This window comes from Ranitomeya variabilis, chromosome 3, assembly GCF_051348905.1.
Source record: "Ranitomeya variabilis isolate aRanVar5 chromosome 3, aRanVar5.hap1, whole genome shotgun sequence".
NCBI lineage: Eukaryota > Metazoa > Chordata > Amphibia > Anura > Dendrobatidae > Ranitomeya > Ranitomeya variabilis.
Genome location: NC_135234.1, coordinates 668,034,423 through 668,051,002, shown reverse-complemented (window position 1 = coordinate 668,051,002; position 16,580 = coordinate 668,034,423). Strand labels below are relative to the sequence as shown.

Here is a 16,580-nt window from a genome sequence, read left to right as displayed (position 1 = left end):
TACTGACGTATCCACATGAGGGCTTGTTTTTTGGCAAGACAAGCTGCATTTTTCAATGGCACCATTCACTTAACCATAGAATGAATTTCAAAGAAGGTGAAATAGTGAAAAATAATGGTCTTTTGGGATTTGTTTTTAGTGTTAACTGAATACTACAAGTTAGTTCATACCATGATTCTCCAGGTCACTACAATTATAGTAATTCCATACTTATATAGTTTTTTTTCTAGATTTGAATGCATTTTTAATGGTAACATCTTGACTAGGCATCTTAAGTGTATAAAGGTAGCATCTATGGGGCCTCCAAAAGGCCATCAGGTGCATGGTAACACATTGGTACTCCACGTTTGTGTTGACGTCAGGGGAACAAAGGCCCTGCTCTGTACCTGCAACCAAACTATATGGCATCAGTCGAGGATGGATTAAGGATTTTCATCATGTCCCCTTTACTTTCTTGAGTAAATTCCTCAAAGGGGTTGTCCACTCCTTAGACAACTCTTACTCAAACTATTGCCTCATGAAAAATAAAAACAGCCTGTACTCTCCTCTGGTGCTGGCACCATTCCAGCGACCTCAGCACTGATTCTCTGGGGGGCTCGCGTGACTCTGTTGTGATACATGAGTCCGGCAGCCAATCAGCGTCTGCTAATGGGCCACTTCACTCTCACAAAGCTGACATCTGGAAAAAGTTACAGGTGCTGCTGCTCATTCACTTCCTCCAGATGTCATTTTCATCTGAAGGAAGTGAGAGTGAAGCACCCCATTAGTAGACTCTGATTGGCTGCAGGACTCATGTAACATAGCAAGGTCACTCGAGCCTTGGGGGACACGACAGAATGGTGTCAGCTCCTGATGTGAGGACAGACAGTTTTTATTTTACATGGGGATTACAGTAATTGAGAAAGATTTGGTCTGAGTAGTGAACAACCGCTTTAAGTCTCTCTGGTTAGGATGTATGCCTTGGACCTCCCACTTTTTTTGCAACCCATCTTAAAGGGAACCTTTCACCTCAAATTGGCGGGATATTTAAATGAGTTTTTACTGGTCCGCTGGGCGGCATTTCCTCTTCATTGCTCCACCCCGTACGTCCCTGTTGTCCGCAGTATGTGTTAGGGCTAGCGGAACGCACCGAGTAAATAGATGAAGTTATTGGTGCGTTCGCAGCCTGGGGTCCACCGTGCAGGAGGAACCTCCTGCTAGCAAATGGCACTATATGACGGTATAAGTGAACTCTGTTACTTCACAGAGTCGCCGACAAAAGAAAGCACTGTGCCCTGTTAGACTCACAGGAGTACATAGCTAACTGCTGAGCTGATAGTAGTCAGTGGTCTTGCACACACAATCTCCTCACCGGAGGTGCCGGTATTCCAGGGCTTATTTCAGCCGGGACCCTGAATACATACACGCAAAGCTCCTCACCGGAGGTGCCGGTATTCTAGGAGCTTATTTCAGCCGGGACCCTGAATACATACATGCAAAACTCCTCACCGGAGGTGCCAGTATTCTAGGGGCTTATTTCAGCCGGGGCCCTAAATGCATACACACAAGACAACACTGGCTCAAAGCACATAACATAGATTGATACTAGCGCATGGCCGTGCAGTCATGCGACCCTTTTATAGCTGCAGCAACTACAGGACCTTCCCAGAAGGACTAATGGGAGGCTGCCACAGAACTTGAGCAACTTTAGGACCTTCCTAGAGGACCAATGGGAGTTGCTGCAGTACCTGAGCATTTGACCCTCCCATGAGAGATCTTACCCTGGGCATGCTCAGAAGGGGAAAAGTAGGACTTAGTCCCAAAGACGTCTGCTCGCCGCTGAGCAGTACTGGCTACAATGGCAGAAGCTGGAAAGGCAGCAGTAACCGTTTGCACAGTGTCAGACTGAGCGAGACGCTGGGATCGATGCCTCCGCTGAGCAGGCTCCACTGCGACAGGAGAAGAATGGTAGACCGCAGCGGAGATGGCTCGAGATTCCCCCTGTGCAGAAGCGGGAACTCGACCCCTAATAATATGTTAGTGAATTAGAGTATGTGAGCGCCATAGTTGGCGCGTGCGCAAAGCAATATTCGGTGGCTCACGTGCAGTATGCTTTGTCCAACTGCGGGCATATTGCGGACAACAGGGACGGACGGGGTGGAGAAATGAAGAGTTAACGCCGCCCATCGGACGGGTAAAAACTCATTTAAATATCCCGCCAATTTGAGGTGACAGGTTTCCTTTAATCAATTTCTTGTTGTCAGTGAAGTCTCCAGAGCTGAACACAGTTTTCTAGATGTCATCTCACTAGTGCACTTTACAGTGGGCTCTTTCTGCTGGTTATACCTCTCACTATGCAGCCAAGTCTCCGATTTGCATTTCCTATTGCATGGCCACATTGTGACAATTACTCTAGATGTGTCGGAGCTCCTAGTTGGGACTTGTGAGCGTGCATATTGTATTATCAGAGCATGCTCGGGTGTTATCCAAGTAACCCCGCTGTGCTCGAGTAATATGTTTGAGTCAATGTGGCTGCATGATTTGTGGCTGTTAAGAGAGCCGCAATATATGCAGGAATTGTCTAACAAACAGGCAATCCCCGCATATGCTGCGGCTGTCTAACAGGCACAAACACACCCGAGCATGCTCTGATAACACGATATCCGAGCCCACTTGCTCATCACTAAAAATGTAAAAATATTTTACATTTCAGAAGAATTAGGCTCCGTTCATATCGGCGACAAGCCTTCATTCAAAAGTAATAATGTAATGATGCTGAGCTGGATCTGACATGTGAGGAATGTCAATAGACTTGCTCTGTAAGGCCACGTTCACACGTTCAGTATCTGGTCAGTATTTGTAAGCCAAAACCAGGGGTGGGTGATAAATACAGAAGTGGTGACGTGTTTCTATTATACTTTTCCTCTGATTGTTCCTCTCCTGGTTTGGGCTTACAAATACTGAGGTGAAATACTGAGGTAAAATACTGACCAAATACTGAGGTAAATTACTGAGGTAAAATACTGAACATGGTCTTAAGGTACCGTCACACTCAGCGACGCTGCAGCGATATAGACAACGAGCCGATCGCTGCAGCGTCGCTGTTTAGGTCGCTGTAGAGACGTCAAACACAGCAGCTCCAGAACGATGCAGGAGCGATCCTGTGACATAACGGCGACTCACTTATCGTTCTCACAGGTCGTTAGCTCCATGTAAAACATTGCTGGCATCGTTGCTTTTGCTGTCAAACACGACGATACACGCCGACCTGACGACCAAATAAAGTTCTGGACTTCTAGCTCCGACCAGCGATATCACAGCGGGATCCAGATCGCTGCTGCGTGTCAAACACAACGAGATGGCTAACCAGGACGCTGCAACGTCACGGATCGTTGTCGTTCTCGTTGTAAAGTTGCTGAGTGTGAAGGTACCTTTAGGGTTCTGTCGAAACTGATAACAGAGGTCAGGATGAGAGCCGCAGTTTACAGAGCTATTCTTATGTATTTCTTTGTTTTACTACAAATTTTGCAATTTAATTCTGTTTCTCTTTACTTCCATCCTCACCCATATCCATGTATATATTAGCAACCAGTGTATTTTTGTTTTTGTCCAGAATGTTTCGAAGAACATATACAGCTGTCGGACCAAATTATTCTGCAGCTATTGTTAACAGCTTAAAGGTAAAGTACTCAGTATTTTATAGAACTGCAGAAGAACATTATAAGTTTGCCTTAGTATAAGATCAGTGATATCCAACCAACAAATTAAATATTTTCCCATCCTAGTCAATTCCAAACCCCATTGCTACCTTACAGAAGGTTGGTGTAGGGACAATAGTCCTATATTCTCCTGTAGCATCCTAGAAGTGTTGTAACACCTTTTATCTTACGGATAACCCCTGAACAGGTTCCAGGAAACTCGATGGGCGAGGGAAACCTGAATTGAAAATTCTACCTTTAAAGAGGATGCTAAGGGGATAGCTAATAAATTACTAAATTACTAATATAGTGCTATTATTGGAACCTCCGTCTTGTAAAATCACAAAGCAAGCCATTACACACATCAGCAGCATTGCCTCAGTACACAGCAGACACAGTCATTAAGCTCCTCAGCTATCCACAGCAGCCTGTGCATACGCTGCACGCAGAAATAACTGCAGCATGGGGAACGTATGTCTGCAGGGTGACAGCAGCTGCACCAGTTCCAATAATAACATTACATAAGGGAAATTCCATGTATACAGAAAAATATACAAAAATATCTGCTGAAAGTGCTGACAGTTACTGTGGATTATTCTATACTGCTGTAGATAAGCCCCCGATCCAATCTGCAAGAGAAGAAAAATAACTTTTATTATACTCACCTGCAGGGCGGTCCGGTCTGATGGGTGTCGCAGGTCCTGGTCCGGCGCCTCCCATCTTCTTGCAGTGCCGCCCTCCTGCTTGCTTCACGGCCCCCCGGCATCGCGCTCCTGCGCAGGCATACTTCTCTGCCCTTTTGAGGCTTTAGATAAGCCCTGAAAGGCGGTGACCGTAACTCATATCGGCCAAACCTGGTGACTGGTTCGCTTTAGAGCATGTTTTCTGGATATGTCATGAAAGATTTTCATGAGGCAACCCCTATAATACTTCATTATAAGAATTATGGATCATGGGTAGGGATGAGCGGACCCGTGGAAGGTCAGGTTCCACCAAACTCACACTCAATTTCTCTTTCTCTTCTCCCCTGCCCGAACTGTAAAATGGACTTCTAATTATGAGTTTTGTTTTTACAATTCTGTGTTGTACTTGTTCCTCTGGAATTCCTCTTGAAAATGTGTAAATAAATTAACAACTGGACATTCCCATTACTTCTGTCTATAGAATGTGTCACTACTGTCTGATTGGACAGGGTCAGAATGTGTAAAACCTAGTTGTCCATTTATCATAAATTTTCCAGGAGTATTAACAGGGTAGGGGCGCAATGTAGTATTCTAAGAAAAAAATCCAACAGAATTGTTATGTTATAAATAATAAATGCAGTTATTTACTAAAACAGCCTTGTCAGGATTGCTAACCAGTCCGCTTTACAAGAAAAACTATGTTATATTCTTTTCCATTAGTATCCAAAGGGAAAGTAAAATCTCTGATGATTCCTTCTTCGAATGTGAATATGGTTTATCTCTAGTCTGCAGACATTCGCGTGACCTCGCAGCTTAGCCCTAACTATGTAGCTTTGTTCAGAGTTCCCACAATGCACTTCTCTAGAGGAACATTGGAATTTGGAACTTAGTTATATCTGGAAAAAAAGCATCAAAGAAATAATGAAATAAGAGTCAGAAAGTTAAAGCAAGTCTTTGTAAAATGGAAGAATGGAAAAACTGAGAGCCTATCACTTTTAACTACCGTATATACTCGAGTATAAGCTGAGATTTTCAGCCCAAATTTTTGGGCTGAAAGTGCCCCTCTCGGCTTATACTCGAGTCACGGTCGGCGGGTGAGGGGGAGAGGGCGCTGAGGCATACTTACCTGCTTCCGGGGCCCCTGGCGCTCCCCCTGCCCGTCCCACGGTCTCCGGGTGCCGCAGCTCTTCCCCTGTTCAGCAGTCACGTGGGACCGCTCATTAGAGAAATGACTATGGACTCCACTCCCATAGGGGCGGAGCCGCCTATTCATTTCTCTAATCAGCGGTGCCGGTGACCGCTGACAGAGGAAGAGGCTGCGGCACCGAATACCAGCTGTCCGGGGGAAGGAGCGGGACGCCGGGACCAGGTAAGTATTACATATTCACCTGTCCGCGTTCCACACGCCGGGCGCCGCTCTGTCTTCCCGGCGTCTCTCTCTCCGCACTGACTGTGCAGGTCAGAGGGCGCGATGACGCATATAGTGTGCGCGCCGCCCTCTGCCTGATCAGTCAGTGCAGAGAGACGCCGGGACGGGACGCTGAGGAGCTGCAAGCAAGAGAGGTGAGTATGTGTTTTATTATTTTTATTGCAGCAGCAGCAGCACAGCTTTCTATGGCACAGCTTTCTATGGCACATCCTATGGGGCAATAATGAACGGTGCAGAGCACTATATGGCACAGCTATGGGGCAATAACGGTGCAGAGCACTATATGGCACAGCTATGGGGCAATAATGAACGGTGCAGAGCACTATATGGCACAGCTATGGGGCAATAATGAACGGTGCAGAGCACTATATGGCACAGCTGTGGGGCAATAATGAACGTGCAGAGCACTATATGGCACAGCTATGGGGCAATAACGGTGCAGAGCACTATATGGCACAGCTATGGGGCAATAATGAACGGTGCAGAGCACTATATGGCACAGCTATGGGGCAATAATGAACGGTGCAGAGCACTATATGGCACTATATGGCACAGCTATGGGGCAATTATGAACGGTGCAGAGCACTATATGGCACAGCTTTATATGGTACAGCTATGGGGCAATAATGAATGGTGCAGAGCACTATATGGCACAGCTATGAACGGTATGGAGCATCTATTTATATTTTTGAAATTCACCGGTACCTGCTGCATTTTCCACCCTAGGCTTATACTCGAGTCAATAAGTTTTCCCAGTTTTTTGTGGCAAAATTAGGGGGGTCGGCTTATACTCGGGTCGGCTTATACTCGAGTATATACGGTAATCGTTGCTAACATTTGACTAATATTCTGAAAATATATTTTATTTTTAATTAATAGATATCAAAGTGGGTCACCACTGTGAATATTGGCAGACTGGACATGCACAGTATAGAAAGCATACTTGCACCTACAGAGTCCCTTTTTTAACATAATACAAATAAGTGTCTGCCTTGGAATCATTTCACAGCCTTAGGGCTCTTTCACACGTCCTATTCTTTGTTATAAATAAATAAGAAAAAAAAATAACGTGGGTTCCCCTGTATTTTTAATAACCAGCCAGGCACGACTGATAACTGCGGGCTGCAACCCTCAGCTGTCAGCTTTAGCAAGGCTGGTTATCAAGAATACAGGGGTCCCCATGCCGTATTTTGAATTATTTAAATAAATAATTGAAAAAAATGGTGGGGGTTTTCCCCCATTTTTTGACAACAAGCAAAGCTAAAACAAGCAGCTGGGGGCTGATATTCTCAGGCTGGTAGGGGGCCATGAATATTGCCTTACCCAGCCTAAAAGATAGCAGCCCGCAGCCGCCCCAGAAAAGGCATATCTATTAGATGCACCAATTCTGACGATTTGCCCTGTGGCGGTGGCAAGTGGGGTTCATATTTGTGGGGTTAATGTCACCTTTGTATTGTCTGGTGCCTTCAAGCCCATGGCTTAGTAATGGAGAGGCGTCTATAAAACTCCTTTCCATTAGTTCAGTTATTTAAAAATTCAATGTTCAGCTTTTCTATTTTGCATTTATTAGTGAGAGTCTCATATTGATACATCCTGCCCGACAACCCTTAACCATCACTAAATATTCTTATAAGGCCAGGGCCACACAACTGTATTTTCTCTCAACCGATAGAATCATGTAGATTATGCTAAGAGTTTGATTATAGTGTGATCCCATTTTATTGCATAAGGAGAAGATGGATTTGAGACTGGGACAGAGGTTCATCTTCCAACAAGTCATTGACTTCCTGCTAAACCAACACTCGAGTGGTTTAAGGGGACATGACTAAGGGTACCGTCTCACTATACGATTTACCAACGATCACGACCTGCGGTACGACCTGGCCGTGATCGTTGGTAAGTCGTTGTGTGGTCGCTGGGGAGCTGTCACACAGACCGCTCTCCAGCGACCAACGATGCCGAGGTTCGCTGGTAACCAGGGTAAACATCGGGTTACTAAGCGCAGGGCCGTGCTTAGTAACCCAATGTTTACCGTGGTTACCAGCGTAAAAGTAAAAAAAAAAAAACCGTACATACTCACCATCTGATGTCCTTCAGGTCCCTTGCCGTCTGCTTCCCGCTCTGACTGAGTGCCGCCGTACAGTGAGAGCAGAGTGCAGCGGTGACGTCACCGCTGTGATCTGCTCTCACTTTCCGGCCGGCAGTCAGTCAGAGCGGGAAGCAGACGGCAAGGGACCTGAAGGACATCAGATGGTGAGTATGTACGGTTTGTTTTTTTTTTACTTTTACGCTGGTAACCACGGTAAACATCGGGTTACTAAGCGCGGCCCTGCGCTTAGTAACCCGATGTTTACCCTGGTTACCAGCGAACGCATCGCTGGATCGCTGTCACACACAACGATCCAGCGATGACAGCAGGAGATCCAGCGACGAAAGAAAGTTTCAAACGATCTGCTACGACGTACGATTCTCAGCAGGGTCCCTGATCGCTGCTGCGTGTCAGACACTGCGAGATCGTAACTATATCGCTAGAACGTCACGTATCGTGCCGTCGTAGCGATGAAAATGCCACTGTGTGACGGTACCCTAACTGTTTTGGAGAGGCCTAGTCAAAGTCCAAACCTTAATCCAATTGAGAATCTGTGGTCAGACTAGAAGATTACTGTTCACCAGAGGAAACTAACTTGAATGCGCTGGAGCAGTTTTGCCTTGAGGAATGGGCAAAAATCCCAGTGGCAAGATGTGGAAATCTTAGGCTAGTTTCACATTTGCGCTAGAATCTGCAGCGTTTAATCCGCATCCGCAAGTGCTGGAAAAAACGCATATAAACGCGTACAAACGTGGCGTTTGTACGCGTTTCCATGCGTTTTTTTCTGCGTTTGCGTTTTTGGTGCGCATGATGACAAATTTTACAGGAGAAAAATCTAGATAACCAGACACCGCCAAAGGGACTACAGAGGGCGTGTATTATGGAATCTCTATATATAGACCCTTGAACAGCTGAAATCTTCAGATTTTGCTCCTGTATCCTGTGTCATGATGGATCTTCGCATGGAGAGCTGTTATTTCAACCTGGATTTAAGCATCAAGCTGTTTCTTGCCTGTGCATTTGCTTGGGAGCAAGACAGAAATCGCGAAAGATGGAGAAGGAGACGGCGTAGAGACACCCCATTATTGAACTACGTGAGAGCCGTGGAGCCTATCACACGCTGTATGGCGAGCTTAATGCCAACCCGGACAAATTCCCGGAATATAAAAGGATGTTGCAAGACTCGTTCCGGGATTTTCTTGCTCATGTCCAAGGAGCCATACGGAGACAGGACACCCAGCTCCGTAGAGCGATTCCACCAGAGAAACGTCTGCTGGTTACATTAAGGTACGTAAGAAATGTAAACCAATGCCAGTGTTAATTTTGGGTGTACTAAACATGTTTTTTTTTTGTTTGGTAATTTTCTTTCTGTCTTTAGCATAACCACACCTTAAATTGAACTGATTGTAATTTTTCTTTAATTCTTTTCTTCCAGATTTCTGGCAACCGGAGAGAGTTTATCATCCCTCCATTTCCAATACCAGGTTGAAATATCCACCCTGTCCGGAATAGCTGCGGACACCTGCCGGGCTTTGTGGAATGTACTCCGGGATGAGTTTATACCCCTACCCACCTTGGACATGTGGATTGGAATTGCGGAAAAATTCTGGAGTCTGTGTGATTTCCCCAACTGTTTAGGAGCGGTGGATGGAAAGCACATCCGCATTATCAAACCAGCCAGAACAGGATCGGAGTACTTCAACTATAAAAAATATTTTTCTGTTGTGCTCATGGCAATAGCCGATGCGGACTGTCGCTTCATCGCCGTGGACATTGGAGCTTTTGGCCGTGGCAACGATTCCCAGACTTTCAAGAACTCGGATATGGGCCGTCGTGTGTATGGCAAAAATTTTAATTTTCCACCTCCACGACCGCTCCCCAACACTCAAGGTCCACCGATGCCATTTGTTATGGTTGGGGATGAGGCCTTTCAGATGTGCGAAAACCTACTGAAGCCATATTCCAGTCGTGACTTGAACCACACTAAAAGGATCTTTAACTACAGACTGACCAGGGCATGAAGAACTGTAGAGTGTACCTTTGGGATTCTGGTCGCTAAATGGCGCATTCTTGCATCAGCCATAAATCTAAAAATGGAGACAGTTGACGAGGTGGTCAAAGCATGTGTGGTTCTGCACAATTACATTATGGCTAAGGAGCGGCCCAACATTGAACTGTATGAACCAGCTGCACACCCACTAATTCGGATATTGGACGTGTGTCATGGCAGGACAATGTTGTGTAAATGTCCTGTTGTTATTTTATCTGTACTAGTTATTTTCTTACATGTTACTAATGTTTCTCGTTAATAAACTTTTTTTTGTTGTCTTAACCGTGTCTCATATGTATTTCCTCTATAAACCGAGGTTGTCCTCACTCTAGCAGTATTTGGTCTGTATTTATTATCAGTATTTGTAATCCAAAACCAGGAGTGGGTGATGAAGGCTGAAGTGCTAGATATGCTAATATTATACTTTTCCTCTAATAGTTCCACTCCTTGTTTTGGCTTACAAATACCAATATAAAGTAGTGACCACATACTGCTAGTGTGACGGCAGCCATGTGGTTTTAGTGATAAGGTTGTTGACGTCATTGCGTCCTGATTCTGTTCTGCTATGCAGTATCCATTGGACACAGACTGAAGAGACAATGGCTGTCATGCAAAACAGATCTATACTCATCAAGTCAGGTGTCAGAAATAATGAATTCATGATGCACATATAACAGCCTCATGAATTCACTATTTCTGACACGTGCAGGTGAGCATAGATATGCCGTGTATGACCGCCATCGTCCCTTGAGTTTGTGTCAAATAGATTATGTACACAGAAGAGAAAAAGGAGGCTATGCAATGCACTTCTCTACTCACCAGGTCAGGCGTCCCAACTAATGGGTTTTTGGACACCTGACCTGTAGAGTATAGTTTTGCATGGTATTGCCACCATTTTCTCTTCAGTCTGCAACACTAGTCACAGACTAAGCAGAATGAAGAGATTAAGGAGAAAATACAAGTATACATTTTTTGGTCCACCTCATAGCTCTATACTAAAGACACACAAAGTCTTGTACTTGCTAACTACTGGAGCTATGATGTGGCCAAAAAATAAAGTGTGTGGCGAAGTTTCTTATTTGTTTCCGGCGGCGAAAGACACAATAAACCAAACATAATTGGGGCAAAAAAACTTGTATTTATTTTTTAACAACCAAAATATTTATTTAACTGCGCCTGCTTGGGGTAGAGTGATGTAAACGGGGTGTGTGAAGCACTGAGGCCTGGCTAACCGTGGACGACGCAGAGGTGGCAGGAGGAGGGGCAATAAAACTAGTGGGGTCTGGTAGTTCGGGGATAGGGCTTGACACATGAGAGGCTTGAGACGCACTGGAAGGGTGAGACAAACCTGACATTACAGACACACTGGGAGGTGAAGGGGGAGGAATACTAAGAGTCCGCTGTGGTTTTTTTTTCTTTTCTGTAATTGCCGGGTTCTGGTAAGCCTCAGTAGGCTCATATGTCGTGGCATGGTCGTGGTGGGTGACCTGTCAGGGTCCGGCTGCACTGTGGCAGAGTCCATAGTGCTCGTAGAACGTGCAGCCATGCCAGAGTCCATAGTGCACGTAGAGCGTGCAGCCATGCCAGAGTCCATAGTGCTCGTAGAGCATGCAACCATGCCAGAGTCCATAGTGCTCGTAGAGCGTGCAGCCATGCCAGAGTCCATAGCGCTTGTAGAGCGGAAGGCCATGCCAGGGTCCTGCTGCATCGTGGGGGTGGTGGCGGTATGGAAGGCCATGCCAGGGTCCTGCTGCATTGTGGTGGTGGCGGTACGGAAGGCCATGCCTGGGTCCTGCTGCATCGTGGTGGTGGCGGTACGGAAGGCCATTCCTGGGTCCTGCTGCATCGTCGTGTCAGTGGAGGAGGTCCAAGCAGGAGCAGCGGTTGTCATGGTGGTGGCGGTGGGCTGTCAAACAGCACTCAGCATCGTGGTGGTGCTGTACTGGTGTCCGGCAGTGCTAGGAATAGAGGTGGCCGTGCAGTGGTATGCAGCAGAGGTCGGCATTGAGGTTAGTCGTGACAGTGAAGGCACAGGTGGATATGTGTTATGATCCTAGTGGCTGAGGATCACAAATCTAACCAGCTAAGTAGTAGAAAATAGGACGAGCTCTGGGGATGTGGTAACTGGACTGACCGCAAACTTGATCCTAACCGCAAACACTATAGGCAGCCGTGGAACGTTTCCTGAAATCCTAGACGTCTCTTCACGGCCTGAGAAACTGACTACCCCTAAAGAGAAAGTAAAGACCTCACTTGCCTCAGAGAAATAACCCCAGAGATATAGAAGCCCCCACAAATAATAAAGGTGAGTTAAGAGGAAAAGACATGCAGAGATGAAACAGGTTAAGCAAATGAGGCCCGCTAACGCTAGATAGCAGAAAATAGCAAGGGATCTGTGCGGTCAGTAAAAAACCCTATGCAAAAATATCCACGCAGAGAATGCGAGAACCCCCACACCCACTAATGATGTGAGGGGAGCAACTCAGCACCCCAGAGCACCAGCAAGCTGGGAAATCACATATTAGCAAGCTGGACAAAACTCATCATATACTAGGAAACATATTGAACACAGATGAGCAAAAATAAGCAAACAAAACTTAGCTTCTCTTGGAGAGACTGATAATGGATGTAGACAGGAGCAATCAGAATAGCACTGAATACAACGACAACAGGCAAGGAATGAAGGACCAGCTGGATTAAATAGGAAACCTAACTAGCAGATGACGAGACAGCTGATCCCAGCCAGAAACCTGCAAAATAACAAAAAGAGCCACCAGGGGGAGCCCAAAGAGAGAACTCACACAGTACCACTCACGACCACAGGAGGGAGCCCGGAAACAGAGTTCACAACAGTACCCCCCCCTTGAGGAGGGGTCACCGAGCCCTCACCAGAACCCCCAGGGCGATCAGGGTGAGCCACATGGAAGGCACAAACCAAATCGGCCGCATGAACATCAGAGGCGACAACCCAGGAATTATCCTCCTGACCATAGCCCTTCCACTTAACCAAATACTGAAGCCTCCATCTTGAAATACGAGAATCCAAGATCTTCTCCACCACGTATTCCAATTCTCCCTCAACCAGCACCGGAGCAGGAGGCTCAACAGAAGGAACCACAGGCACCACATACCTCTGCAACAAAGACCTATGGAACACATTATGGATGGTAAACGATGCCGGGAGGGTCGAACGAAATGACACAGGGTTGAGGATTTCCAAAATTTTATAAGGACCGATAAAACGAGGTTTAAACTTAGGAGAAGAAACCTTCATAGGAACATAACGAGAAGACAACCACACCAAATCCCCCACACGAAGTTGGGGACCCACACAGCGACGACGGTTAGCAAAGCGCTGAGCCTTCTCTTGTGACAACGTCAAATTGTCCACGACATGGTTCCAAATCTGCTGCAACCTATCCACCACAGAATCCACCCCAGGACAGTCAGAAGACTCAACCTGACCCGAGGAAAAACGAGGATGAAAACCAGAATTACAAAAAAAAGGCGAAACCAAAGTAGCCGAACTAGCCCGATTATTAAGGGCAAACTCGGCCAATGGCAAAAAAGTCACCCAATCATCCTGGTCAGCAGAAACAAAACATCTCAAATAAGTTTCCAAGGTCTGGTTAGTTCGCTCGGTTTGGCCATTCGTCTGAGGATGGAAGGCCGACGAAAAAGACAAATCAATGCCCATCTTAGCACAAAAGGACCGCCAAAATCTGGACACAAACTGGGATCCTCTGTCAGACACAATGTTTTCAGGGATGCCGTGCAGACGAACCACATTCTGAAAAAATAACGGAACCAAATCGGAGGAAGAAGGCAACTTAGGCAAGGGCACCAAATGGACCATTTTAGAAAAACGATCACAAACCACCCAGATGACAGACATTCTCTGAGAGACCGGAAGATCCGAAATAAAATCCATGGAAATATGCGTCCAAGGCCTCTTAGGATCCGGCAAAGGCAAAAGCAAACCACTGGCACGAGAACAGCAAGGCTTAGCCCGAGCACAAATCCCACAGGACTGCACAAAGGAACGCACATCCCGCAACAAGGAAGGCCACCAGAAGGATCTAGCCACCAAATCTCTAGTACCAAAAATCCCAGGATGACCCGCCAACACTGAAGAATGGACCTCGGAAATAACTCTGCTGGTCCATCTATCTGGGACAAACAGTCTCTCTGATGGACAACGGTCAGGTCTATCCGCCTAAAATTCCTGTAACACCCGTCGCAAATCAGGGGAAATGGCAGACAAAATTACCCCCTCTTTGAGGATACCAGCCGGCTCAGAAACTCCAGGGGAGTCAGGCACAAAACTCCTAGAAAGAGCATCAGCCTTCACGTTCTTCGAACCAGGAAGGTACGAGACCACGAAATCGAAACATGAGAAAAACAACGACCAACGAGCCTGTCTAGGATTCAACCGCTTGGCCGACTCAAGATAAATCAAATTTTTATGATCAGTCAAGACCACCACACGATGCTTAGCTCCCTCTAGCCAGTGTCGCCACTCCTCAAATGCCCACTTCATTGCCAACAACTCCCGATTACCAACATCATAATTTCGCTCAGCCGGCAAAAATTTTCTTGAAAAGAAGGCACATGGCTTCATCACAGAGCAATCAGAGCTTCTCTGTGACAAAACAGCCCCTGCTCCAATTTCAGAAGCATCAACCTCGACCTGGAAGGGAAGAGAGACATCTGGCTGACATAAAACTGGAGCCGAAGAAAACTGGCGCTTCAGCTCCTGAAAGGCCTCAACCGCCGCAGGAGACCAGTTAGTCACATCAGAACCCTTCTTGGTCAAATCCGTCAAAGGTTTAACCACACCAGAAAAATTAGCAATGAAGCGACGGTAAAAATTAGCAAAACCCAAGAACTTCTGAAGACTCTTAACCGATGTAGGTTGAGTCCAATCATGAATAGCCTGGACCTTGACTGGGTCCATCTCAATAGAAGAAGGAGAAAAAATAAAGCCCAAAAAGGACACTTTCTGGACTCCGAAGAGACATTTGGAACCCTTCACAAATAAGGCATTGGCACGCAGGACCTGAAATACCATCCTGACCTGCTTCACATGGGATTCCCAATCATCTGAAAAGACCAAAATATCATCCAGATACACAATCATAAATTTATCCAGATATTCTCGGAAGATATCGTGCATGAAGGACTGAAACACAGAAGGGGCATTAGAAAGTCCAAAAGGCATCACCAAGTACTCAAAATGGCCTTCGGGCGTATTAAATGCTGTTTTCCATTCATCACCCTGTTTTATACGCACAAGATTATACGCACCGCGAAGATCTATCTTGGTGAACCAACTAGACCCCCTAATCCGAGCAAACAGATCAGACAACAATGGCAAGGGATACTGGAATTTGACCGTGATTTTATTTAGAAGGCGATAATCTATACAGGGTCTCAACGAACCATCCTTCTTGGCCACAAAAAAGAATCCCACACCAAGAGGGGACGAGGAGGGGCGAATATGTCCCTTCTCCAAAGACTCTTTTACATAGCTCCGCATAGCGGCATGCTCTGGTACAGACAAATTAAAAAGTCGTCCCTTAGGGAACTTACTACCAGGAATCAAATTTATAGCACAATCACAATCCCTATGAGGAGGTACGGCACTGGATTTGGGCTCATCAAATACATCCTGGTAGTCCGACAAAAACTCAGGGACTTCAGAAGGAGTAGAGGAAGCAATTGATACCAAGGGAGCATCGCCATGAATTCCCTGGCAACCCCAACTCAACACAGACATAGCTTTCCAATCCAGGACTGGATTATGAGCCTGCAACCATGGCAGACCCAACACGACAACGTCATGCAAATTATATAACACAAGAAAGCGAATCACCTCCTGATGTACAGGAGTCATGCACATGGTCACTTGGGTCCAGTACTGAGGTTTATTCTTGGCCAATGGCGTAGCATCAATTCCCTTCAATGGAATAGGGAACTGTAATGGCTCAAGGATAAAACCACAGTGCTTGGCAAATGACAAATCCATCAGATTCAGGGTGGCACCTGAATCTACAAAAGCCATAACTGAGTAGGATGACAGAGAGCAAATCAAAGTAACAGACAAAATGAATTTAGGCTGTACAGTACCAATGGTGACAGATCTAGCGAAGTTTTTTGTGCTTTTAGAGCATGCTGAGATAACATGAGCTGAATCACCACAGTAAAAGCACAACCCATTCTGACATCTATGATTTTGCCGTTCAATTCTGGTCAGAATCCTATCACATTGCATAGACTCAGGTTTCTGTTCAGAAAACACCGCCAGATGGTGCGCAGGTTTGCGCTCCCGCAAACGCCGATCAATCTGAATAGCCAAAGCCATTGACTCATTCAGACTCGCAGGCGTGGGGAACCCCACCATAACATTCTTAATGGCTTCAGAAAGACCTTCTCTGAAATTTGCAGCCAGGGCACACTCATTCCATTGAGTAAGCACCGACCATTTCCGAAATTTTTGACAATACACCTTAGCTTCATCCTGGCCCTGAGAGAGAGCCAGCAAGGCCTTTTCTGCCTGGTTCTCAAGATTAGGTTCCTCATAAAGCAATCCAAGCGCCAGAAAAAACGCATCCACATTCAGCAATGCAGGATCTCCTGGCGCCAGGGAGAA

The 16,580-nt window shown here is 46.1% G+C and overlaps 1 protein-coding gene across 7 annotated transcripts in view; it reads left to right on the top strand.

Moving 5' to 3' along the window:
• The window catches only part of PDE1B (phosphodiesterase 1B), a 464,528-nt gene that overhangs the window by 373,651 nt on the left and 74,297 nt on the right, over positions 1-16,580 (top strand). For all 7 annotated transcript variants that reach the window (XM_077297904.1, XM_077297903.1, XM_077297906.1 and 4 more), the window contains one exon: positions 3,593-3,659. In XM_077297904.1, the coding sequence (XP_077154019.1) occupies positions 3,593-3,659 (67 nt within the window). The remainder of the gene's footprint in view (positions 1-3,592; positions 3,660-16,580) is intronic.